General features: G+C 34.9%; 1 protein-coding gene across 6 annotated transcripts in view; it reads left to right on the forward strand.

Moving 5' to 3' along the window:
* Tanc2 (tetratricopeptide repeat, ankyrin repeat and coiled-coil containing 2) overlaps nucleotides 1-26,019 on the forward strand; it is a 280,297-nt gene that overhangs the window by 142,575 nt on the left and 111,703 nt on the right. For all 6 annotated transcript variants that reach the window (XM_042673733.1, XM_042673734.1, XM_042673735.1 and 3 more), the window contains 2 exons: nucleotides 5,255-5,518; nucleotides 17,135-17,260. In XM_042673733.1, the coding sequence (XP_042529667.1) occupies nucleotides 5,255-5,518; nucleotides 17,135-17,260 (390 nt within the window). The remainder of the gene's footprint in view (nucleotides 1-5,254; nucleotides 5,519-17,134; nucleotides 17,261-26,019) is intronic.

Consider the following 26,019-nt stretch of genomic DNA (forward strand, 5'->3'; position numbering starts at 1 on the left):
CTTTCTGTATCACCCCTGAGCATGTATACAATAGAGACTTCTACAGCACTATTAACAGCAGCCAAGCTCTGAAATAAACATAGATGCCTTTCAACTGATAAATGGATAAAGAAAATTAATTATATGAGCACAAGAATAAAAGAATAAACCTATCATTTTCAGGAAGCAGGGATAGAACTGGAGATCATGACAGCCTGCTACCAGTGGCATGCATCTCTAACCCTAGCAACTCAGAAGGTTGAAATCTGACCCATCAGCCCTAGTAGACAAATCTGAATGACTGTTGTCTCCAATTAACTAGTTAAAAAACAAAACAAAACTGGAAGTGGTGTGACTCAAGTGGTAGTACACTAGCCTTGAGTCAAAAAGCCAACTAAGAACATGAGACCCCAGATTAAGCCCAGGACTAGAACCCACATGCACCCACAGACACAGACACAGACACACACACACACACACACACAGATGCACACACACACACACACTAAAATTTTTTTAAAAAAAAAAAAACAGCTGGAGTCATTACAAGTGAAATAAGCCAGAATCAGTAAGCTAGGCATCACATGTTTTCTTAATTGTGAAAATACTGTACAGAGGGGTTACAATTACATGGGCAAGATAATGAGTACATTTCTTATCAAGCATTGTAGCCTCCTCCTTTGTTTCCCCTTCCCATCTTCCCCCTCACCCCCCCCCAATCCTCCCACATGTTTTCTGACATAAGTGAAATCTAAATCTAAAAACAAAATGATAGGAAAGTAAAAAAGGAACTGTTTGAGGGGAATCAGTGAGATGGGATGGGTGAATATAATCAAAGTATATTATCTACACGTATGAAAACAGAATAATCAAACTTTTAAGAATTGTACAAAGAAGGGGGAAGTGAGGGGAGATAAAGTAATGGAATATAATCAAATTTGCATTGTTTATATATGGAAATAGCACAATGAAACTCATTTGTACAATTAACACACACTAATAAAGCTAATAATTTTTTAAAGTTTCATTAGGCATCCTCAGTGTCATAGAGGTCTGTGATATTTTTTAAAAAGGGGCAGGGGATTATAACAATACTTTTCTTATTCTCCTCATTTAAACCACAGTGAGTGAGTGTGTGTGTGTATGTGTGTGTGTGTGTGTGTATGTGTGTGTGTGTTCCCATCCTAGTGCCTTGAACTAGGGGCCAGGACACTGACCCTGAGCTTTTTTGCTCAAAACATTGTCAACCACTTGAGCCACAGATCCACTTCTGGCTTTGGGATTACTTGGAGGTAAGAGTCTCCTGATTTTCCTGCCTATGGTGGCTTCAAACCATGATCCTCAAATCTCAGCTTCCTCAGTAGCTAAAATTACAGGCAAGAGCCACTGGCACCTGGTTTTAAGGTAATTTTTAAGCTGGAAATTTGATTATGACCCTGAAATCTTTTAATCATGTTCCTCAGTTGCCCTTAGGATAAACAGGATAAAGTAAAATTACTAATACGGTCTACAAGTCACAGTTTAACTTGGTCTATGTCTATTCTGTATGTCTTTACTAAGTAGTATGCTACAGCCAAATATTACCAGAAAAATCTACTTGTTGAAGTTTCTTAGTTCTCTGAGCTGATTAGTTGTGAAATCATAGCTTAAAATCACACACCAAGTTTACATTTATACCAGAGGTTCAGCAAACACTACAGATAAATCAGAATTTACAGTTGTTGCTTTTGCCTTTGTTTTGAGAAAGGCAGTGTTAAACTTTTGTCAGCATGCTTCTGGTCCCAACTATATCACCAAATTCTACTTCTTAGCCTTATTGAGCTTAGTTTCTTTCAAAGAAGTGTTGTCTTTTGTATCTCTGCCTTTGCATGCATTTCTTCTCTGTATAAAATATTATTTTCCCTAATTTACCTGATCAAATGTTCTAAATTAGTCAAAACAGATGTCTAAATTTAGGTGAATATGAGATTGTTATTTGGAATGACAAGAAGTTGGGAAATGTATTACAAGGACTTTTATTGAAGTCTTTGAGTACTGTTGAAACTACAGCCTTCTCAAAATCTGATTGTTCAGCATCTATTTAATTATTTAGCAGTACCCTGAAATAGAACACCTGATTGGACATTTCTACTGATTTCCTCCTCCACTACTGCTCTCTCTCTCTCTCTCTCTCTCTCTTTCTCTCTCTCTCTCTCTCCCTTCTCTTCTCTCTCCCCTCTTTCCCTCCCTCTCTCCCCCCTCTTTCACACACACATACACACACACACCTACACACATACATACATACATACACACACACACAAACACAGAGTCTTTACCATGCCCAGTACTTGGCAGAGTAGTGACAAACATTTCACCAGTTCTGGATCCACTCTTCAAAGCTTAATATATATCTCTAAATTACATCCTCTAAGACATTTTTTTCTTTTGCAGAAGTTAGGCAGTTTATTTGCTTAAATAATTACCCAGATAACAAATACATTTATATCTTTAGTAGAAATATTTTTAATGTAAGTGCTAGAAAACATTGCAATGAAGAATGAGCTAATTTACTTCTTACCTCTTACATTTTGTTGGTTGGAGCATTCTCCAAAACTACTGTAGCACCTGAGGGTGCTTTACTGCTCAATAGTTCTTTGTAATTTTTGCAGATGGTAACAGAGTTTTAGACTTTGTGCTATCACTTGTTTAACCTCTCTTTATCATGAAGGTATTACAGAGCTGATAATAAAGGATTCTTTTATTATTTAAATCTGAAAAACCCTTGAAACTACATATTTTACCTTCTCAAAATGTACAGTGAAGAGGGCAAGGCATATCTACAAAAGAGTTAAGTGACAACATTAGATTAAGACCCCAAATTGTTAGCTAACCCAAATGCTTCTTGCTATCCTTTTAACAAGGTGAACAGGATGCCAAATCTTGTCAAGCATATGTTTCCCCAGGTATTTAATAAAGATAGTAAAAACACTCCCTGCTTAGAGTTATTATACTAATGACCAAAAGAGATAATGGATACTTACACAATTTAAAATAATAAAATGGGACATGAAATATAGCTCAGTGGTTGAACATGTGCTTAGTATGCATGAAGTCCTGCTTCAGTCCTTAGTTAAGTACAAACTTCCTATGATTGTTAATATTATGAAAGCTTATTATATAGCAGAAAAAAAGGAACATTGCTTAGCACATATCTGAGCTGTTTCTGGGTGTTTAGTAGTTATCAAAAAAAAAAACACCGCAGGCTATTGGACTCTCAGTTACTTTTTAGTCTCTAATTTGCTCACACTATTCTTTTGAGAGATTTTATGAGTTTCAAACTGATTTTTTTCCTTTACAAAATTGGCACCATATGCATTATCCTTTGTTTCTACTTGCCTTGATTTGTCTTTGGTTATAAGACTAGCCAAAATGCAGAATGTCATTTTTATCTGTTCCATTTCCTTAGCTGTCTTCTCACAATGAACCTAAGTTGTCCTTTTCTTGAGGATTTTACACCTAATTGCTAATCAGGAAATACAGTATAGTAAATGTGGGAACTTAGCTTCTATAATCTTTGTGTTTTCAAAGATATCGCATGATATTTCTCATTTTCTTTCTCAAGTAGGACCCAAAAATACATTCCATCTTCTCTCTCTTAATTCTGAGAATTGAATATGTGTGTGTGTTTATATATAATTTCTCCTCCTCTCATGTTTCCACCTTTCCTAATTAACTTTCTTCTTCCATAGCCATTTGATTTTTATGACAACACAGGTTTACTCTCTTACAGAAAATTTTAGGTTTTTTTGGTAATCTATCTTTCCTTTTAGTACAAAATCAAGAATTCTATTTAAAGTTACAGAGAAAAAAAACCTCATTAAAAAGTATTGTGGAAATTGTCTCATGAGTGTGAATCTTTTCTTTTGCAATAGGTACATTTGAATGTAGGAAGAGAAAATGAACTACCTATAAAAACATTTCCATGGAGAATTATTCTTTTAGAATTATTGCTGGAAATTTTATAATCTATATTTTAATATTTTAATGCTTTCATTTCTGGAGTTGATGAAAATGTTCCTATTCATGTACAGTTTTGGTAAGACTGGATAAAATTCTGTCAGACAATTCAGTTCTTTAATTAAAGACATTATTCTTCAGCAGCTACTTAGAAATGATGTATAAAGGATTAGAGCTATGAGAAAGGCTATACAAGAAGGACATGTATTGCTTATTTATTTGGGCAAGTTCTTTCTATATTATTAACTTCTACTTAGTTTTAATTTTATTCTAATTCTTTGTTACACATAAGAGACCAAGTGATGAACTTAAATGGATGAAAGAAAAGGATGAAAATAATATAGAGATTTGATGTGAGTGTTCTCTGAGAATCTCCAATAATCTAAATTATATAAATACATTTTTGATGAATTCTGAAACATTTAACATGGATATACTCTTTTTGATAAGTTTTTTATTGTGAAAATACTGTACAGAAGGGTTGCAGTTACATGAGCAAGGTAATGAGTACATTTCTTATCAAGCATTGTTGCCTCCTCCTTTGTTTTTCCCCTACCATCCCTTCTCTCCCACTTCCTCAACTACACTCCACCCCTCAACCCCCTCAACCCCACCTAAATTGTAAAGTTCGTTTTCCAACGTAGCGTCTTGTGCATCTCATTGTTGCAATGGGTCAACTTGTATCCCTATTTAAACAATTCGTTTTTTCCCTTTCCCTCCCCAAATTATACCAACATCAAATACAGTGAAAACAGGAGTTATACCATGAGGGAGGGAAATACAAAGCAACAAAAAAATCAGAATGGTACTTTATAAATACATTAGAAACAATAGCAACATGGATATACTCTTTCTGTAGGTCCCTTAGCACTAACACATAAATTTGCTTAGTCCATTTAGATAGACTTCTTAAATATATTTGCGATGTGCTTTTATTTTAGTTTCAGTTATTTAAGTTTCTGGAGGTGAAAATGATCATCAGTGACTAAAAATATAATGCTGCTTATGTGAAAATGAAGCCAGGTCACTTAAGGAGATGGGTAAGATTGGAAAACATGAGAGGAAGAAGGTGATACTAACCAGGATGGATTGTACACGTAACTGAACATGTTGAATTACCACCTCTTTGTGCAACTATTTAGGATATTTTTTAAAAAGTAATCATTTTTAAAAGACCTAAAAAATGTTTCTAATATTCTCATCTAATCATGAATTATGATAGTTACAAACAAACTGTTTTGATTTCTTTAAAACTCTAATCTTTTTTCCCTTTCAGCTACACTGACAAGCTATTCTGAAAATGTTGAACGCACAAAATATGTTGGAGAAAGCAATAAAGAATTAGGATCTGGAGGAAACCTAAAACCTTGGCAGTCTCAAAAATCTAGCATGGACTCTTGTCTATATCGAGTAGATGAAAACATGACTGCCTCCACATATAGTCTGAACAAGATCCCAGAGAGAAATTTGGAAACAGTTCTATCTCAGTCTGTACAATCTATTCCTTTGTATCTCATGCCACGGCCAAATTCAGTAGCAGGTAAGATTTTTTTAACAATAATAACTATTTTATTGGAGTAAATATATATTGAAATAAAATAAATCCTGCTTTAACAGTATTTAATTTTCTGTTTGTTTTTTAAGTTGTTCTTCTGTGCTTCCATAATCATATGGATGGATTTTCTTGAGACATGGGATGGAAATTTATCTTCCTCAAGTGATTGACTTCCTAGTTTTGCACCCATAATATATAAAGCACACATAAAATCAAAAAGAAAACATATAGAGCCTATCATCAAACTTTTTCCTTACATTAGAAATGTTTGAAAGAATTTTAGGGCCTGTGGGAGAAAAACGAGGGAGAGGGTAACAATGTTTGACAAGAAATGTAGTTACTACCTTACATATGTAACTCTAACCCCTCTGTACATCACCTTGAAAATAAAATAAAATTTAAAAAATAAATATTAGAAGTTTAAAAAAAAAGAATTTTAAGGCTTGGAGGTGTGGCTCACATGATAGAGCATCTGTGTAGAAAGCATAATACCAACTTCAATACCAACCAAAACAAAAGAAAAGAAAAGAAATGTAGACTGAGGTTTAGATTTAAAAATAAATAAATAAATAAAAAGCCCTTTCAGAAGTGGAGCTGTAGCTTAAAGTGGTAGAGCGCTATCCTTGAGTGAAAGGGCTCAGTGACAGCACCTAGGCCCTGAGTTCAAGTCCTATGACCAAAAACATAAAAATAAAAAAGACCTTTCATTTTTAAAAAGGATTACAAGTTGAAGCATATTTCTATACAATTTGTATTTTTATCAGAAAGCATCATCCATAGTTTGAGGGCGTGGAAGGCAGGCAAGAATTCCTCTTCCTCATGCTTCAGTTCAGTGTTTTATAAGACTCAGGCTATCTTATCATTCTAGAAGAAAACAAGCTCCTAGGTTTCTAAAGAATTACTCAAACATTGGGAAACTCAATAATAAAGAAATGATACAGAATACTAAGTGATTGATATATGAAGTCATTACTTCTTATCAGCTATTCAAAAGTGATGGCAAGAATATTTTTAATTCAGCTAAGTTCCTATTAAATAATTCAGACCAGAAGCTTTTGCAGTGATAAACATTATGACATTTTCAAAATATGTCATCATTTGGGCTTTGTCCAGATTACAAAATAAAAGCTATGTTTATCGTTTTAAGTTTCCCAATGAATGCCTCCATAGATTTATCTTACTGATGCAGTGTAATAAAATATTTATTAGAGTCAAGAGCCCTTATTTTCTTTTATATAATTATTAGGCAGATGATAGTGTGATGCTTCTTGCCATGTTTATTTCTCTTTCCTACCTATTTAACTCATTATTCTTACCTGGGAAATTATCAGCATCTACTATCAGGTGTGATTGTGGGGGAGTGGCTAATTTAGAAGACCAGTAACTACAAAAGACCATCATTCTTCCCCCCCCCACTCCATTCTTTATTTACTTTTGCACAGTGATAACAAGTTACTACACCTATATCCAATACGACATGTCATTTTTAAATTTTAGGATGCTATAACTTATAAAATGCCAGGTAAATTGAAACTTTTCAGAAAGGAAACATACAAATCCTTAGTTATATGTAAATAGACAAATATGTCTACTCACCTTAGTAATACTTCCAGTTTACTTTCTAACTAAGCTACAATGGTTTCTAAGAAAATTTTGGCTCTATTATTTCAGAAAGGCATTGAATAAGGAATTGAGCTCTGTAGTCAGATATCTACTACAACCAGGAGTATGTGGAAGGAATGACAGAAAATGATGTTCAAGAATCTTATATACTCTGACAATAAGTATCTTGTTTATAGAAGATAATACTTAAAGGAGCTTAAGCAGGAGCAGTATTATCAAATTTGCAGTTTGAAAATGTGCAGTAAATAATTATATATGTCCACTTATGTAGAACAGTTTCGAGAAGGAAAGCCTAGAATTATAAGAAAGTGAAACAACCTCTTTTGTTTTGCAGAATTGCAGGTTATAGATTGTCTGGCTGGAAGTTATGTTAATATGAATGGAGAGAGCAGATTGAGGGATTTTCCTCTTTTCTACCTTAAAATAATGACATGTACCAGTTTTTTTCTAAATACAGAGACACAAAGAAGAAAATAAAGTAAACAAATGAGCTTTAATCTCCTTACCAATGCTCTCTGTTTACATTTTTGAGAAATTAAAGATTCATATGCATATAAAATCAGATATATAGAAAATCAGATACAAATTCAAATTGAAACAAAAACATAAAAGGATAAGAATCACTTAGAAGGCTGAAGCAGAAGAATTCTAAGTTTGATACCAACCTGGGTTACATAGCAAAACCTTGTGAGAGTGAGTAAAAGTATAAATTACTCATTAACCTTTTATTTCATTCCAAAGATGAATATTTCTTTAGATTCTTCATATACATTTATAATGCATGTGTCTATAGGAAAATACAAAACGTAATTTATATATTAAGGTACTCATCTCCAATTAACCAACAAAAGCTGAAGGTAGAAGGCTGGCTTAAGTAATAATGTGCCATGCTGAGTGCCAGTGGTTTATACCTGTAATCCTAGCTACTCAGAAGGCTGAGATCTGAGGATTACAGTTGGAAACCAGCTTTGGGAGGAAAGTGTGTCCGACTCTTATCTTTAAATAGCCACCAAAAAGCCAGAAGTGGAGTGTAACCCAAATGATAGAGCACTAATCTTGAGCAAAAAAGTTGAGACAGCTCCTATGTCCTGAGTTCAAGCCCCAGTACCAGCTCCAAAAACAAACAAAAAAACCCTAGGTTGGAACCATGGCTCAAGTAGTATAGTGCCAGCCAAGCTAATAAGCACAAAGCTTGAATTTTAAAAAAAAAGTTAAAATACTATTTAAAAACCTTTTAAAACCTTGGGAAATAATTGTTAAGAGAGCTTTGCTGTGGTGGCTTATGCCTGTCATCCTAGCTCCTCAGGAGGCTAAGATCTGAAGATCGCAGCCCAGGCAGTAAAGTCTATGAGACTCTTATCTACAGTTAACCTCCAGAAAATCAGAAGTAGAGTTGTGGCTCAAAGTGGTAGAGCACTAGCCTTGAGCATAAAAGCTCAGGAACCAGTGCCTAAGCCTCACCACCAGCCAAAAGAAAAGAATGGAAAGGACTCAGGGTTTGAGGTTATGTTATTTCCTCCCCTTTTCAGGCTGAGGGTTGAACCTCAGGGCCTCTTATCATCACACATGCTGAGTTGTTGCTTTACCACTGCTCTAACCAGACTCCCAACCCTTGGACCTCCTGGCTTTTGTTACTTGCAAGAACAGTGGAGTCAGCATATATTCAAATGTTTATAGAGAAATATTTAAATTTTGTTCCCAATTTTTTCCTCATTTGTAACATTCTACTCAAAAATCTTAAAATAATGTGTATTTTATTAACTATAGGTATAAATATATTGGTCAAATATACCCATCTTATACTTTTAAAAACAAAGATTAAAACAAGTTAACTCTTTAGGCTTTATTGCACCAATTAAACGCTCCATATTTCACATTGGAGTATAGTATTATTTCCAACTCCAGTAATAATGTGACTGAGGATGCCAGTCTACTACATTAAAGATTGGGGTTTTCCTGAAGTATCATTCTCTGAATATAAATTTAGATTTCATACACCCTTAAATTCTAAAATATTAAAAGCTTTAAGCTATGAATTTCTCTTGTTTTCACACTGTAAATGCTAATATATGTTTTCTTCTAAGCCTGTGTGCTAAAAGGAAATAGAAGACCATTGTGGACTTGCAGTTGCATGACAGAAATTAATCAGAGTAGGCTGTTTTGTGGTCATCCTTGATGCTTTAAAGTAATATTGGCAATGAATTTAGGGGATGTGGGAAGCAGGAAATGTTTGTAACAGCTGTCATCAGTTCTTTGTGTGAGAATAAGGGGTCTATTTGGGAAACAACAAAAGTCAGTTTAAAATATAATCTCTCACCATCTACTTGTTAATACTTGGAGCTATGCACTTTTTTTAAGAAAAGGATCTGAAGAATCAGATAAATTGAGAGTGGGATTCTGGAAGATTTTTAATGAATCTAATCGGCACCCATAGTACAGCTCTTACAAAAAAATCAAAAATGGGCTATTAAGCAGTCAAAATGTTGGCTTCTAAATAGCCAGAGGTATAAGTAGAGCAGAGTGGCTTGTTGTCTTAACATAGCAAACAAAAGTGTCATTCCAGACTCACTGCTCGGAACAGCCCCAATGACAATGTGCTACTGTAATTTGCTTGCATTTGTGATAATTGACAAAAGAAGGAATAGTGAAAACTAGCACCAAACTTCATATAAACTTTTTTCTGAAATGCTTTATACTAAATGTTGTCCACTAGGTTATTTCCTATGCACTTGTGATAGATTTAAATTAACTTCTTAAATGTGTATCAGTTTGTTTTCTGCCCACTTGTAATATATTTAAACTATATTTTTAAATGTATATCAGTTCCATACTCTGTGAGTGGTCCTTAACTGTTCCAATCTCAAAACAAAAAACCAAAAAATGTTTTTCTTTTCCTTCCTTCTCTAAAAAAAAATAAAAAAGCTTTTTAGTGACTGATTTTATTAATCTCCCTTTAAGCATTTCCTATTACATAAACATATTAATTGCAGATTTGTTTTTCTATTTCCTCAATTCATTTGGATTTACCTAATTATCTCTGATACCTGGTAGATGTTCATTAAATAAAAAATTTGTGTAGCAGAATTCTGGTACAGCAGAATCATGCTAGGCCCATAAATAGTACAACATTAAATCAACCTACAATTGCACAATGTACGGCATTATGACATGGGAATATATGTGTTTCTGTAAAGTTGTCATTGCCCTTTTTGTAGAAGAGGTGATGCTCCAGGCATTATCACTACAGCCAACTCCTTCACATTTTCTCATAAGACAAAAATGAATTTGTGATTGTTTAAATATGGCTGAAATTCATTGTGTATGTATTCGGTCATTAGCTCAAGAAGTTAGTGTGCAAAAGTGCTGCTGTGGCTCAAAGTGGTAGAGCGCTAGCCTTAGCAAAAGAGCTTAGGGACCGCGCCCAGGCCTTGAGTTCAAGCCCCATGACTGACAAAAAAAAAAAAAGTTATTATGTACTGTATGCCAAGCACTGTTCAAAGCACTTACCTATTATCAATTAGCAGAACAAAAATTCCCACATGGCATTATGGGGCTTATATTACATAGGTTGAGAAAATAAAATAAGCATAATAAATAATTTATATAAAATGATAGTGTTATATGCTGTGGGAAAAGGTAAAAGAATCAGAGTATCTGAATGATACTCTGATTACTACATTGATGTTTCTTAAGCATTAAGAAAGCAAAGCAGTAAGTAATAGAACTAAATAAAATAAGTCTAAGAATCCATTTTTATGCTGAGCACTATTTGTACTACACTGATTTTTATTCTGCAGTGATGGATTAAATCAGACATTGCCTCTTTTTCTTGAGAAGCTATTACAATCAGCAAGAGAAGATAGATATCTGAGCTAAGCTGAATAAAACGATAGATAGATAGACAGATACATACATACATACATATATACATACATACATAGCCAATACCAGTGTGTATTCTTAGCACTTTGTCAGTATTTAAATGTGTGTCTCTCCTCCTAGGCTCACAGTCTGTTCCTTTGATTTATTTGTCTGTTTTTATGGAATACTATGTTGTGTTATACAGCTTTGTGTAGTATATTTTGGAGTTAGGTAGTATATGCCTTCTGAGGAGAATTTTGATAGGGATTGCATTGAGTCAAGAAGTTTTAGGTAATATAGACACTTTAACAATATTGAATCCTCCAATCCATGAATACGTGATGTATTCCTATTTTTGAGTCCTTTATTTTTGTGTTCACTTTATCAATTTTTGTAGTTGTCATTATAAACTTCTTTGGCCTCTTGGATAAATTATTATTCTTAGGTATTTAAATTACTTATTTTGTAGCTGTTAGAGATGAGGGGGCTGGGAAGGTGACTCAGTGGTAGAGTGCTTGTCTTGCATGCATGAGGCCCTGGGTTCGATTCTTCAGCACCACATAAGCAGAAAACAAAAACAAAAACCCAGAAGTGGCTCAAGTGGTAGAGTGCTAGCCTTGAGCTGAATAGCTGAGGGACAGCTCCCAGGCCCAGAGTTCAAGCCCTACAGCTGACAAAAAGAAAAAAAGAAAGAAAAAGAAGGAAAGAAGGAAGGAAGGAAAGAGGGAGGGAGGGAGGGAAGGAGAGAGGGAGAGAGGGAGGGAGGGAGGGAGGAAGGAGGAGGTTGCTTTTTTAGTGAGATAAGATCTCACTAACTTTTTGACCAGGGTAGCCTCAAACCATGATCCTTCTATCTCCCAAGTGGCTGGTATTACAAGTCTAAGGCACCTGGTCTATCCACATTCCAGTAGTCTTTATGTTAATTGATCCAAGTATCAGTAGACTCACTAGACATTTGAGATTGCCTTATAAAAAATAATTCAAGCAGTTTATTTTTAAAATGTCTTTTAAAGCTTTTAAATTAAAGCATCATAAAATGTGCCAATCACTATATTTTATTGAATGACACTTTTAAGTTCTCCATAAATCAAATCTGAGCTATAGTCATGTGCCACATGACATTTCAGTCAATAATGGACCATAATATTGCCTACTTATATCATAGCTATATTATATTATGTAAGTATATTCTATGATCACATAACCACAAAATCACCTAATAATTTATTTCTCAGTGTAACCTTGTCAGTAACACATGACTATATTTGTTGTATTCCTTCTTGATATTAGCTGATTGTACTCTTTTGATCAAAGAAGGCTAGTATCATTTCTAAGATTACAAAGCAGGAAAAAAATTTCCTCTGTGTGTGTATGTGTGTACTGGTACTGCCACAACTCCAGTATGACATTTTACTGATTAATTGGAAATACAGTCTCCCAGACTTTTCTGCTCAGACTGATTTTGAACCTTGATCCTCCAGATCTCAGCCTCCTTAGTAGCTAGGATTATACCCATGCACTACCAGCACTTAGTTCTCCTCTACTTTTAAGAATGCAAAAGAAAAATCAGCTACAATACAAAAGACAAGATGGCTCCAAGATGGAGATTGACTTCAGTTCTACCTCATTTTTATCATCCTCTTCAAACCTAGGAGCCAGCTCAACATACTCTCACATAGGGATAACAGAGCAAAAAGACAAAAGACAAAAATACAAAAGAAAATCAGCTACCTTCTTCTTAAAACCATACTTGTCAGAGTTACCTGCTTTGGTCCCCATTGAGCAAATTAGTAAGCATTTTAAATACTTATGCAAAACATACTGTAATTACTGAGAATAGAAATGTACATAAAATCTAACTATATAGAAGCCCATACACAGCTACTGTAATAACAATATGGTGTAACAAACTAGTTCAAAAATACACCAGTTAAAGATAAATCATTTGCTTTTACTTACACATTCTATATTAGTTAGAGGTTGATTGGTCTGTGTAGTGTTTGATTAGGCTTGGCTCCAAGATGGAGATTGACTTTAGTTCTACCTCATTTTTTTTTTTGGGGGGGGGGGGCCCTGTTGTGGGGCCTGAACTCTGGGCCTGGGTGCTGTCCCTCAGCTCTTCAGCTCAAGGCTAGCACTCTACCACTTGCGCCACAGCACCACTTCCGGCTTTTTTCTTTTTGCTTATGTGGTGCTGAGGAATCGAACTCAGGGCCTCAGGCATGCAAGGCAAGCGCTCTACCACTGAGCCACCTTCCCAGCCCCAGTTCTACCTCATTTTTATCATCATCTTCAAACCTAGGAGCCAGCTCAGCATACTCTCTCATAGGGATGACAGAGCAAAAAGACAAGCCTACTTACATCAGCACATTCTAAACCCTTCTTTGGTGTAGTAGCTGTGAATATTCCACTGGTCAAAGCAAGTTAAAGAGCTAATCCCTAAAGGGAAAGAAAAGGAAGTATATTCCAACTCTGATCACAGTAACTACAGAATGGGAAGCAGGCCTAGTGAGGGGAGCTGCAAAAACATTACAAAGATCATGCCCATAGGAAAAGGTGCCTGTATCTCACTAAGCATGCCACCGCCACAGATTACTGAGAAACAGATGCAGAGATCTTTACTAGCTTTCCACCATCATTATAGTATCTGAATTACCAAGTAAAATGTCTGAGCCACCAGAGTTCATTTCACTCTGCCTTTGTAAAGAACAACTGTGCTGCGACCATTGTATGTAGTTATGGTACTGAGGTTTGAACTTAGGGCTTCACCCCTTGCTAGGCTGGCACTCTACTACTTGAGCCATGCCTTCAGCCCTGCTACTTGCTGATTACTTTGAAGACAATCTTTTCTGTCCAGGATGGCCCTTTAAATCAAGATCTTTCATATCACAGCCTCCTGAGTAGCTAGGATTATAGTACTGAGCCACTGACACCTAACCTATTATTGTATCTTAAGTTATAAGGACATGGCTTTCAAATCTGTATTGTAACATTAAAATGGTTTAATTGAATAGTTCTGAGGAGATGCTATAAAAATAGATTCCCCAGTATTCTGTGGTATGTAAATTGAGGGTGAGCTCCTTACTAAAATTTATGTGGTTTGTTGGCTTTGGAGAGGTTCAGGAAGAGCAAAGACAGTATTACTTGTCCCCAAATATATTTACCTTATCCCAAGTGTCATGATATATACATGTTTATATCTGGAAAGTATGGCACTGCAGTCTCTGAACTTTGTGCAGTTTTGTTCCCTTGGTAGCAGAGGAAGGTTTTTTTAAAAGACTTCTGTTTAAAATTAATTCTTAACTGACATCTCACTGAGCTACAAGTAGGGTTTCTTCTTTTAGATTAATAACTATTCCTAAGGCTACATCAGGAATTGTTATCACTATAGTCATCATTACCATCTTTATGTAGCTCAAGTGATAGAGTTGCCAGTGTTGAGTAAAAAACTGAGAGCTCAAGGCCTTGAGTTTAAGCCCCAGTATTCATTCCTTCTCTCTCTCTCTCTCTCTCTTTCTCTCTCTCTCTCTTTCTCTCTCTCTCTCTCTCTCCCTCCCTCTCCCCCTCTCCCTCTCATTTCCTCCCTCCCCCTGCCTTTCAAGTTCTGCAGCTCCTAATTATTTTTTCATACAATAGAAAACCACCTTAGCAAGTGTGAGTTCAAAACAATACTGGCTAGGCTCACACCTGTTTTCCACTCAGGCAGCTAAGATCTGAGGATCAAGGTTTGAAGCCAGCCATAGCAGGAAAGTCCATGAGACTCTTTATCTCTAATTAACCACCAAAAAAAAAAAAACCACAAAACAAAACTGGAAGTGGAACTGTGGTTCAAGTGGTAGAGCACTAGCCTAGAACAAAAATGCTCAGGTCCTGAGTTCACACCATGGGACCAGCATACACATATGAAAAAGTACTGGAAAAAAAATTGGGTATGCATGCAAGGTCTGCTGGGGGCATGGATCACATAATTAATGACCATTTTAAAAGCAGCTGTAAAATGCCTCTGTATTGGGCTCTATGACTTAAGAAATCAGGATATTGTAATAAAAAGGATTTATATAATGGCTGTATGTTTTATAGCAGCTTAGTGAAATTAAGAAGAAAATTTGTACTTAGAATATACAGAAAGAAAAGGAAGAGTATATTGAACTAATATTGGAAAGGCTGGAAATGACACATTAGGATTTTTTGTATGGAAATGGGTATTGTCTAAGACTTTCTCCAGGAAAGAAGTTCATAAATTTCTTTATTCTTCTTTTTTCTGATGGTCTTTTTGCTTTTAAAATTAAAAAAAAGTATATTCTAAAATATGAGTTTTTCACAAATAAATATCCAAGCCCCCTCATTTCATTTCACAATATTAATAACTTTTTAAAACATTATTCCTTTCTTGTTGGTATAAAGAGAAGCATCTAGACTATCAAGAGAAAAAGATGAGTAGGAGGTAGGGAAGTACAGAGAACCATATTACTAGTAGAAAAAAAATGGCAAAGATAAAAGTACATCTCAGGAATTCTTGTGTTCCTGCCACTGGACATGATCAGGCCACTTTGAAAAAGAGAATAGAGTTGAGCCAAAGACAAGTATCAGATGGAAAAATCTCTAAGGTCCACTCTACTAATTCTAAAAGAATGATTCTGTTGAGTGTTATCTACTATATTATTGCATAGTATGTTTGCTCTATCATCTTTCTTTCTTTCAATAGCCTGATGATTAAAAGCCAGGGTAAAGGTATCGTTACGATACAGTACTGATTTTTACTACCAAGTTTGTTATCATATTGAGTGTACAAATGAATGAATAAGTTGTTATTACCCAAGATGAATCACTGTAAACAACTTATTTGTAGGTTGGGAATGTAACTTTACTTACTGTCATCATGCTTTTTTCCTCATGCTGAGAGAATTATATGTTGTTTCTCCTCTTTTGTTTTGATAAGCTTTTATGAAAGAGCTCTTTTATAATTTATTTTTTTTGTCTATGTAAACATGAAGTTCTTGTCTTTAATAGGCTCTCTCTTATAATTTATAATCAGCTATTAGGTAAGATTGTATATGTGGCGGCATAAAGAAATTATAAAGTTTTCAAGGCAAAATAACATGAGATTATCTGTAAATCTCAGTGTATAATAAAATTTCTCAGATACGGAAATACTTTTTGTGAATTGGTGGCAAAATATTGGAGGCACAGCATTCATAATTTCTGACCTGTTTAAGCCAGCCATTGGTGATAAGTTGGCAACTATATGTTCATACAATAAAACTGATTTTTTAGTAGTTCTTATAATTTGAAACATTCATATAGAAAAAAATCTCATTTCACTGTTAACTTTCAGTAGAAACTCACTTCCTGTTTCTTTTGGTAACATTAAAAAAAAAACTTTTCCTTTGATTGAAGTTTTTATGATTTAGGCATTGAGGAACAAAATGGCGTTCTAAACTACTGGATTGTTTTCCATTTCAAATCTCTTATATTTTTTGAAAGGATCCATCACATCCATCTCAGGGGACCTCGCAGAGGCAGGCAGGCACAGGAGAAACAGTATTACAAGTTTATTAGAGGAGCCATATTTCCCCCGGAGAGAGAGTTCATGGTGGCCTCCACTATCTAGGTAGCAGCAGGGTCTGGGGGATAGGAAGTGAGGTAAATGGGAGTTCAGGTGGGTGTGGGCCATGAGAGGGAGGGGCCAGCTGTATGACAGGAACTCCAGGGCAGGAAGAAGCTCAGGTCTGGGTGTAGCTCAGGACCTAAGGTGGGCATAATGCTTACACTTTTTACCATTATCTCTCATTTTATGATAGATTTTTATATTTGTTTAGTTTGCTTGTTTATGTTTGCCTGGTTGAATAGGAATTTCCTATTCAACAAATGACTATTCCTCTGTTTAAGGTTATAGAACCTCCTAGCAAGTATCTGTGATAAAGTAACAAGTGAACTATATAAGTTTTTCTGAACAGTGCTTCCTTGATTTTCTAAAGATACAAAATAATTTATATATTTTACACATATATTTTGTACTGGAGTAAGCCTTGATTCTAAAGTTTGAGAGATAGAGAATATGTCAAATAAGTTTTCTAAATTTACATTTTCTAACTATAAATTTTTCTGTCTTGTCAGCCACCAGCTCTGCCCACCTAGAGGATCTTGCTTACTTGGATGAACAGAGACACACACCTCTAAGGACTTCTCTTCGAATGCCAAGACAGAGTATGGGTGGTGTACGCACACAGCAGGATTTAAGAGGTTAGATTGAGAGAAGGGCTGTAGGTTGCCTGTAAACTAAAGGAGATGGGCAAATGCCAAAAGCTTCCCCTTTTTCTGTTTCTAGACTTATTCAGACCTCCCTTTCAGAAGTGAGATGATTTTAGAGTGTAACTAGTTAACTCCACAAATAGATTGTACTCATTATAGAAAGATTGTAATTACCACTAATTGGAAATAATTCCTTGAAATTCTTAAAGAAAACAAATGTAAAGTGCTTGGGGTAATGGACAAAATTATCTTTTTTTAAGATTCTAGATTTCAGAAGTGCTTTTGACCAACTTCTGCTAGCTATATCACAGGTGACTTTGTGCAGATATTAAGTAGCAACTTCATTCATTTTTATTCTAATAGCCATTTCTAATAACTTGAAGAATTTTCATTATCTTGGAATTTCAGACAGTATCTTTTTTAAATTTTATACAAGGTCTTACTATGTATCCCAAACTGACCTTGAAGTTATAATCCTACTGTCTTCAGCCTTATTAGTGCTGGAATCAGTTATACTCAGCTTAAAATTCTAGAGGTATTTTTGTTTTGTGTGGTGTTGGGAATTGAAGTCCTGTACACTATTAAAAATATTATTGAGGACCCTAAAAAATGTGTCTTAAATTGATACTTATATTAGAAATTAAAACATATATCAAATGGTAGGTTTTTAATTGTTAAATCTAAGAATTGATTTGCTAATTAATAGAGATTGTTAGAACATCCATATTCTGGCCAGGCACCAGTGGCTCACAACTGTAATCCTAGCTACTCAGGAGGCTGAGATCTAAAGATCACTGTTCAAAGGCAGCCTTGGCAAGAAAGTCCATGAGACTCTTATCTCCAATTAACCACCAGAAAAATGGAAGTGGCGCTATGGCTCAAGTGTTAGAGTGCTCGCCTTGAGGTGAAGAGCTCAAGGACATTGCCCAGGCCCCGAGTTCAAGCCCACGACCAACCAAAAGAAAGAACAGAAAAAGAACATCCATATATACTCATTGTTAGAACAACATTACATTTTAACATCTTGTACGATATAGAAAATTCCATAGTGAGAAAATGACAGTGGGAAAAGGAAATAACCTCTTAATACTATAAAAATAATTTAGCAGCCGGGCACTGGTGGCTCACGCCTGTAATCCTAGCTACTCAAGAGACTGAGATCAGAGGATCACAGTTCAAGGCCAGCTTAGGCAGGAAAGTCCGTGAGACTCTTATTTCCAATTAACCACTAAAAAACTGGAAGTGGTGCTGTAGCTCAAGTGGTAGACCTCTCTCCTTGAACTGAAGAACTGAGGGACAGCACCCAGGCCCAGAGTTCAGGCCTCATGACTGACAAAAAAAAAAAAAAAAAGACTCCCAGACAATACTTTTAAAGCCACTAGTTTAGAAGGTGCCATTGTCATTAAAATAACTGTTATGCCTCAAGGATTATCATTTACAGAAATTCAAAAAAGTATATTTTAAGATTGTTAAAAGCTATTTGTGAGCATAGTTTCAGAGTATAAAGATAGTACATTTAACAATTATTTTCATAGACTTGAACTGTTTGTCTTTATAGTAGGAGTCTTTGACTACTGAAACAGAAATTGAGCTAGTATCTGAGGTAGAATTTGGATCTTCAAGTGGGATTTAAACTAATTAACATTTGCTTCATTAGTAAAAGTCCTTTAAAAAAAAAAAGCTTCTCCAAAACAGCTGTCTTGAATAACTGTACTGTCAAAATTGATGTTTCCAGAAACTACACCAACAATGCAAAAGAGGTCACATAAGTGTACTGTCCAGAATCTCTTTGAAAAAAGTTAGCAGATTACTAGCTGTCAGCTATTCCAGAGCTTGAACTTTAATGATAAAGTAGTTACAGAAAGGTTGCATACTATGGAAAAGTATATGTAGCTCTCGAACTATATCCTAAGTTCCTTTTCTATCCCAAAGTATAGCAATAATATCTTTGATGGATACTAAGTTGAATTAATTTAACTTTATTAAACTCAAGTTCTTAGAATTATTTGAAAGTTCTACTTTTAATTTTATCACATCATGGTAATGTTGAGTTATGCCAGAAATTATGTTCCTGAAACTTTTTACTCCTTGTGACCATCTTAGCAATGTATCTCATTTTATAGAAAAGGCAAACTATGTTTTCTGTCTTTGAAAGGAACAAAGAAGTAGTTGGTTTGTATAAGTAAATGCAGTATGTCTTACAGCAGCACATATGAAGAAAACCAGTAGGAGTTAAAATACACATAGCAAATGCTAGCATGATGACTTTAAGTAGTGGCTACTTATGGTAAATTAACAACGAAGTGTTAATGATAAGAACCTAACCTGCCTGTTGCTAAATTATAATCACACTGTTCTGCTAGAAGAGATTACACATTGCTAATTAAAACTTCATTCTCCATTATATGATGGTTACAAATCTCATTGCATAATGACATTCAGAGGCTTTGTGTTTAATTAATTGTTGACTTATTAGAAATAGGATTGAGGGTGTATATAAAAGATAGTCTGATTCATTGGCAGAATTTATGTGAAATTTCCCTGCTACAGTTAACTTGGCTTTGTCAAAGCAATGAGTTTAATTTTTAATCAGCTAAAATCAATGGTTCCCACCATTGTAAATCCCTTGCTTTTCTGAAACAAATCTATTATGAAGCTGACTAAGATGCATGTCATGAAGCTAAATGTTGTTGCATTAGCCACTGAGTCACACATCCCAGAGGTTGCTTAGTCATCTTCATTATTGCCTGGCTGGCTCTCACATCTACAAGGGAATATTTCTAACAGTATTTATCTCATTATCCATATTTCATTTTTAGAAGTAAAATTAAATTTCCTTCTTCGTATGTGTTTAAAATGCAGAGCTGAAACTTCCTATATAAATATTAGATGGGTAGATTGTAAGATTTTAGTTGTGTGACGTATTCCCTTCACCCACAACCAGCTTCTTCTGAAAAGTGCATGAAAAAATTGATCATGTATTACCTACACTAAATGTCTTTGAGGGTCTGCTGAAAACTATTCTATACTTTCTTTTGAGTAGTCTGATTGTGATTGTTTTAAACAGATCACTATTTGTTAAGGAGCTCTGCATAAAAACAGGTTGGCTTTTCTATAACCAATCTTACTTTACAGTTGGAAAACACAAAACAGTAGGAAAGTTTTTCTATAACCAATCTTACTTTACAGTTTGAAAACACAAAACAGTAGGTAATACACACGAATTTCTCCCATAAGGAAGTAGAGGTGTGGCTCAAGTGATAGAGCACAAGCCTTTAGTGCAAAAGCTAAGGAAGAGTACAAGGCCCTGAGTTCAAGCCCTACTACTAGTGTGTGTGCACGTTATGTGAATGCGTGCGTGCACGCACACACACACACACACACACACACACACACACACAAATTCCCCATAAAACTTACAAGAGTAATAAACTTTGAGAAAGAGAAGAATCTATAAACTACATAATCTATTGACCTCTTGCATTAAACAATACACTATTTAAGGAAAGTCTGGAATACAACATCAGAGAAATTCTAAAAGATCTAACTTTATAAAAATTACCGAAAATATTTTTAAGTGCAGTATTTAGTATAATATACTTACAGTATTTAGTATAATATACTTATGGAGAGCAGGACTATTTGATCAGAGACAAAAACCATTTTAAGTTTCCATTTAGGGGTGGAACAATGAAAATGACTTTCTAAGACTGCTGTCCTGATTTTCTCTCTTTTAAGAGTATTTGTAATTTTTAATTGACTCAATCAATTATTCATTTGTATTCATTGTATTCATTTATGAGATATAGTGTGACATTACAATATGTGCATACAATGTATGATGAGTAATTGGCATATATGTCACCTCAGATATTTATTATTGCTTTGTACTGGGAAGAGTCACAATCCCCTACTAGCTTTTTTTTTTTTTTTTGTCCAAGAGCAGTACTCGAACTCAGTACCTGACACTTTTGCTCATCGGCCAGAACTCTACCAACTAAGCTACACCTCCAATACCTCCCTACTAGCTATTTTAAATTATTCAATTAATTATTGTCCCTCATATTTATCCTACTGTGCTATAAAAATGCTAGGAGTTATTCCTACCCATCTGCATACCCTTTCTCCAGCCCCTCTTCCCTACACCCTTTCCACACTCTGGTAACCACTATTACATCCTCTACTTCTATGAGATCAACTCCTTTAAGCTTCTACATAAGAGTGAGATTATGCAGTATGTGTCTGTGTTTGACTTATTTCACTTAATACAATGTTTCATCCATGTTACTGCATACAAATGACAGATTTTCATTTCTATGAATTTCATATGTATGTATATATATACATATGCACATACATACAGATAGATAGATAGATAGATAGATAGATAGATAGATAGATAGATAGATAGATAGATAGATAGAAAACTTTAGTCCATTTGTCTGTTGATGGATACCTAGGTTGATTCTGTATCTTGGCTAGTATGAATAGCCCTATAATAAACATACCAGTGCAGATATTTAACATTAAGATCTCATTTCTTTTAGATTCATATATTGTAGTGGGATTGCTGGATAATATGGAATTTCTATTTCTAGTTTTGTTTTTTGAGATACCTCCATACTATTTTCCATAATGGCTGTACTAGTGCACATTCTCACCAATAAAACATGAGATTTACTCTTTCTCCACATCCTTGCCAGCAATTGTTACTTTTTTATCTTCTTGATAATAGGTTTTAGCTAGTGGTAAGATGATTCTCATTTTGGTTTGGGTTTGCATTTCTCTGATGATAGTGAAGTTGAGCTTTTTTTTTTTTCATATATGGCCATTCCCATGTTTTAATCTAAATGAGATTTAAAGATTCAACTTTCCTGTTAATCTTCTTTTTTTTTTTTATGGTCCGGTGTGGGGCTTGAACTCTGGGCCTGGGTGCTGTCCCTCAGCTCTTCAGCTCAAGACTAGGGCTCTACCACTTGAGCCACAGCGCCATTTCTGGCCTTTTTTTTCTGCTTATGTGGTGCTAAAGAATTGAACCCAGGGCCTCATGCATGCAAGGCACACGCTCTACCACTGAGCCACCTTCCCAACCTCTCCTGTTAATCTTCTTATCAATAGTTTCTTCCACAGAGGCTAAATATATTAAGGTAACCATAAAGATAATGCTTGGCAAAATATTTTAAATTCAGTAAAATGGTCAAAACATTTTATATAAAATTTTTGTGGAGTAATTTCCTTAGATATTAACAAAATTATGTAACTAAAGAACTTCATTCATAGAGCCATCACTATTTATTGAGTTCAGTAATAGTTAATCTTCAATTTCAAGTTATTGTAATAGCTCACTTTAATATATCCAAAATGAATGTACCTCACTTTAAAGCTAACAATTTAATAATGTAAAACTCAAAACTGTATTGACATAGTTATGTAATTATTTTATCAAATGTTTTGTTATTTTTATTTTTTATTTTATTTTTATTTTTTTGTCAGTCATGTGGCTTGAACTCTGGGCCTGAGCACTGTGCCCCAGCTCTTCAGCTCAAGGCGAGCATTCTACCACTTGAGCTACAGTGCCACTTCCGGTTTTCTGGTGGTTTATTGGAGGTAGGAGTCTCACAGTCTTTCCTGCCGGGGCTGGCTTTGAACCTCAATCCTCAGATCTCAGCCTCCTGAGTAGCTAGGATTACAGGCATGAGCCACCAGTGCCCGGCTGTAATTTTTAAACTTTACTATTTTTATATTTTCTCTACATTTTGAGATACATGTAAAAAAGTAGCAACCTTTTGACAAATTGAATTTTCCTTGCCTCTTTGACTGTTCTCTTTGCTCTTTTCCTAAAATTTTTACTTAGAAGTGACTCTACATTTTTTCCAATAAATGTTTTTCTCTAAGACCAGCATTAAAAAGCTGACATTTAATATGTAAATTACTTAAAGGTCCAAAGTATGTTTTTTTTTTCCCAGAGCAAAATGTCCCTTATTACCTACATTAGAAAAATAAATGTACTTCTTAAAACACTAAAAAATTGAATAATGGGACACTTTTAAACAGGCATAAAAATGTTAGCTTACCTTTTTTGGAGTTCTTTGTAGGCATAGTAATTAGAGCTTGAATTACATTTTTGTTTGATCCTCATAACTCTTCTTTGTAAATAGTAGTAATAGGGAAACTGAAACTTAAGAGATGTTAAATAACTTTCTTAAGGTTATGTATCAAATAATTAACAGTGCTAGGATTCAGTTCATATCTGACAGATTCCAGAGACTGTACTCTCAACCATTGTGTTCCTTATGGCATACATAATATAGAAAAAGTAATAGCTTATAGCAATATCAATACATTAGCTAATTACACATATCCAAATATTTGGAATTTAGGAGATGAGAAATTGTTACTCTTTTTTAATGCACAGTGGATACCTGAAAGGATCTGATCTGATCTGATCAGAGGGGCATAACCATGATTCATTAGTGTAAGACAGTTCTAACCCTCTGCTCATTTTATTAGTGGCACTTAGATTTTCCTCTTATTTGTGCTTTATGCCTTAGAGTCATAATCTGGATATAAACCTCTATTATATATGCGATCTACAAATACTTTCTCCTATATATTACATTTATTATAAAATAAGTTTTGTGTTAGACAATTTTACCCAATTGTATGGTAGGTTGATTATGTTAACTCCTTTTTTTTTTTTTTTTGGTCAGTCCTGGGACTTGAATGGAGAGCCTGGATGCTGTCCCTAAACTCTTTTGCTCAAGGCTAGATTTCTACCACTTTAAGCCACAAAGCCATTACTGGTTTTCTTCTGATGGTTCCTTGGAGATGAGTCTCATGGACTTTTCCTGCCTGGGCTAGCTTTAAACCACAATCCCCAGATCTCAGCCTCCTAAGTAGCTAGGATTACAGGCATGAGCCACCAGTGCCCACCTTTAACTCCTTTTTTATCTTTTTAAAATTTTTATTTGTCAAAAAATGGGTTTCATTTTCATATATGCATATTACATATTTGCAAAAACAACAAATTTAAGACATTAGCTACGAAATAGATGTGGATCCAGTCATCTCAGTAACCTTTCTAAAATAAAGAAAAAATAATCTAAAATAAATATCCCACTGTTCCCTCTGGATACTGACTCAAACGTACATTTTCTCTCCTCCCCATCTTCTCATACAAAACACTATTCATTGATTGTCAGTACTACCTTGGCCAGACTCCAGTCCTTATCCATAATATGCACAGAGCTTGAAAATAATGGAGTTTTTTCCTTCTCTATCTTATTTAATGGCTTCTTGTTTATAATACTAGCCTGTAAGCAGAATTGTGTCCCTGAAAGATGACAAATGATTCGTTTCCTTTTGTTGTCAGTTTGGAGCTGTAATTTTCAAAGATCAGAGTGTTATTCTGTACATTCTGTAGTTGTTTGTCCTCTAGCTTTCCTGTCCTACCAGAACCAAGTCTGTAACACATTTCCTGAAGATGAGAATGGAGAATCCATATTCATTTTTTATTTATGAATTCATTTATTAAATGTTATTAAGTATAAATACCTTACAACAAGAACTATGAGTAAGTTTCTAGGTTGAGTGATTGAGATAGGGTGAGTTAATAAAGTATGAGGACATAAATTTAGGGATTTACCTGATTGTGTCATACACGCGCGCGCGCGCGCACACACACACGCACACACACAAATATGGTAGCTAAATACAGAAGGGCTGTGAGAAACAATGGTCTATTTTTTAAAAGCCTAATTAAATAAAAGATATTGACCAACCTCAATACCTATATTCCTAGCTACTTAGGATCCAGGTATAGGGAAAACCATAGTTCAAAGCCAGTCCTACAAAAAAATTGTGAAATCCTAAATAGGTTCACCTTAAGTAGTAGTATACCTGGCTAGAAAGCTTAAAGCTATGAGTTACTGGCTCAAAAAAAAAGTAAAAGATGTTGAAAACCTAAATTATATGTCTTATAATTCATTGAGTATTTACTAATTTTGATGTGAAATTTAACCATAAATTTCTAGATTTAATCTTATGTTACAAATAACATTAAGCCTTAGAATGATAGAGAAACTCCTCTAAGGTTACAGCCCCATATAAATAACAGTAGAATGGAAAATTTTTTAAAGGATGTTATCTGAGACATAGTCTTCAAAAATAATTGATATACTGGGTATGTGATGCACAGCCCTGCCACGGCACTCAGGAGGCTGAAACAGCATGAGTTTGAGGCCAACCTAGGCTACCAAACAATGTCTGAGTCTCACACACACACACACTCAAAAAAGGTAATTGATAGTGGAGTAAGAAAATAATTGTGATAAATAAGGAAGATGAAATCCTAGATAAATCCTTGGATTAAGTCTTCTTTCTTGAAAGATCAGACAGAGGATGATACTTTACTGTGTAAAGCAAATGAAAAGGAATACCAGGTTAAGGTGAGTGAAATAACATTGGTTAAGTCTATTAAATTTGCAGCTTTTGTTGAATATCCAGGTATATGGCTCTTGTGAATTATTTTTGCTTTTTGGTTTTGGGGGTTTGTTGTTTTTGGTGGTGGTGGTGGTGGTGGTGGTAGTCTTTTGTGATCCTGGGACTTGAACTCTGGCCCTGGGTTCTGTCCCTGACATTCTTTTGCTCAAGTCTAGCACTCTACCACTTGAGCCACAGCACTACTTCTGGCTTTTTCTGAGTAGGTTATGGAGATAAGAGTCTCATGGAGTTTCCTGCTCAGAGTTTCC

Source organism: Dipodomys spectabilis, unplaced genomic scaffold (genome assembly GCF_019054845.1).
Source record: "Dipodomys spectabilis isolate Male_0828 unplaced genomic scaffold, ASM1905484v1 ptg000018l, whole genome shotgun sequence".
In the NCBI taxonomy this organism is placed as follows: domain Eukaryota; kingdom Metazoa; phylum Chordata; class Mammalia; order Rodentia; family Heteromyidae; genus Dipodomys; species Dipodomys spectabilis.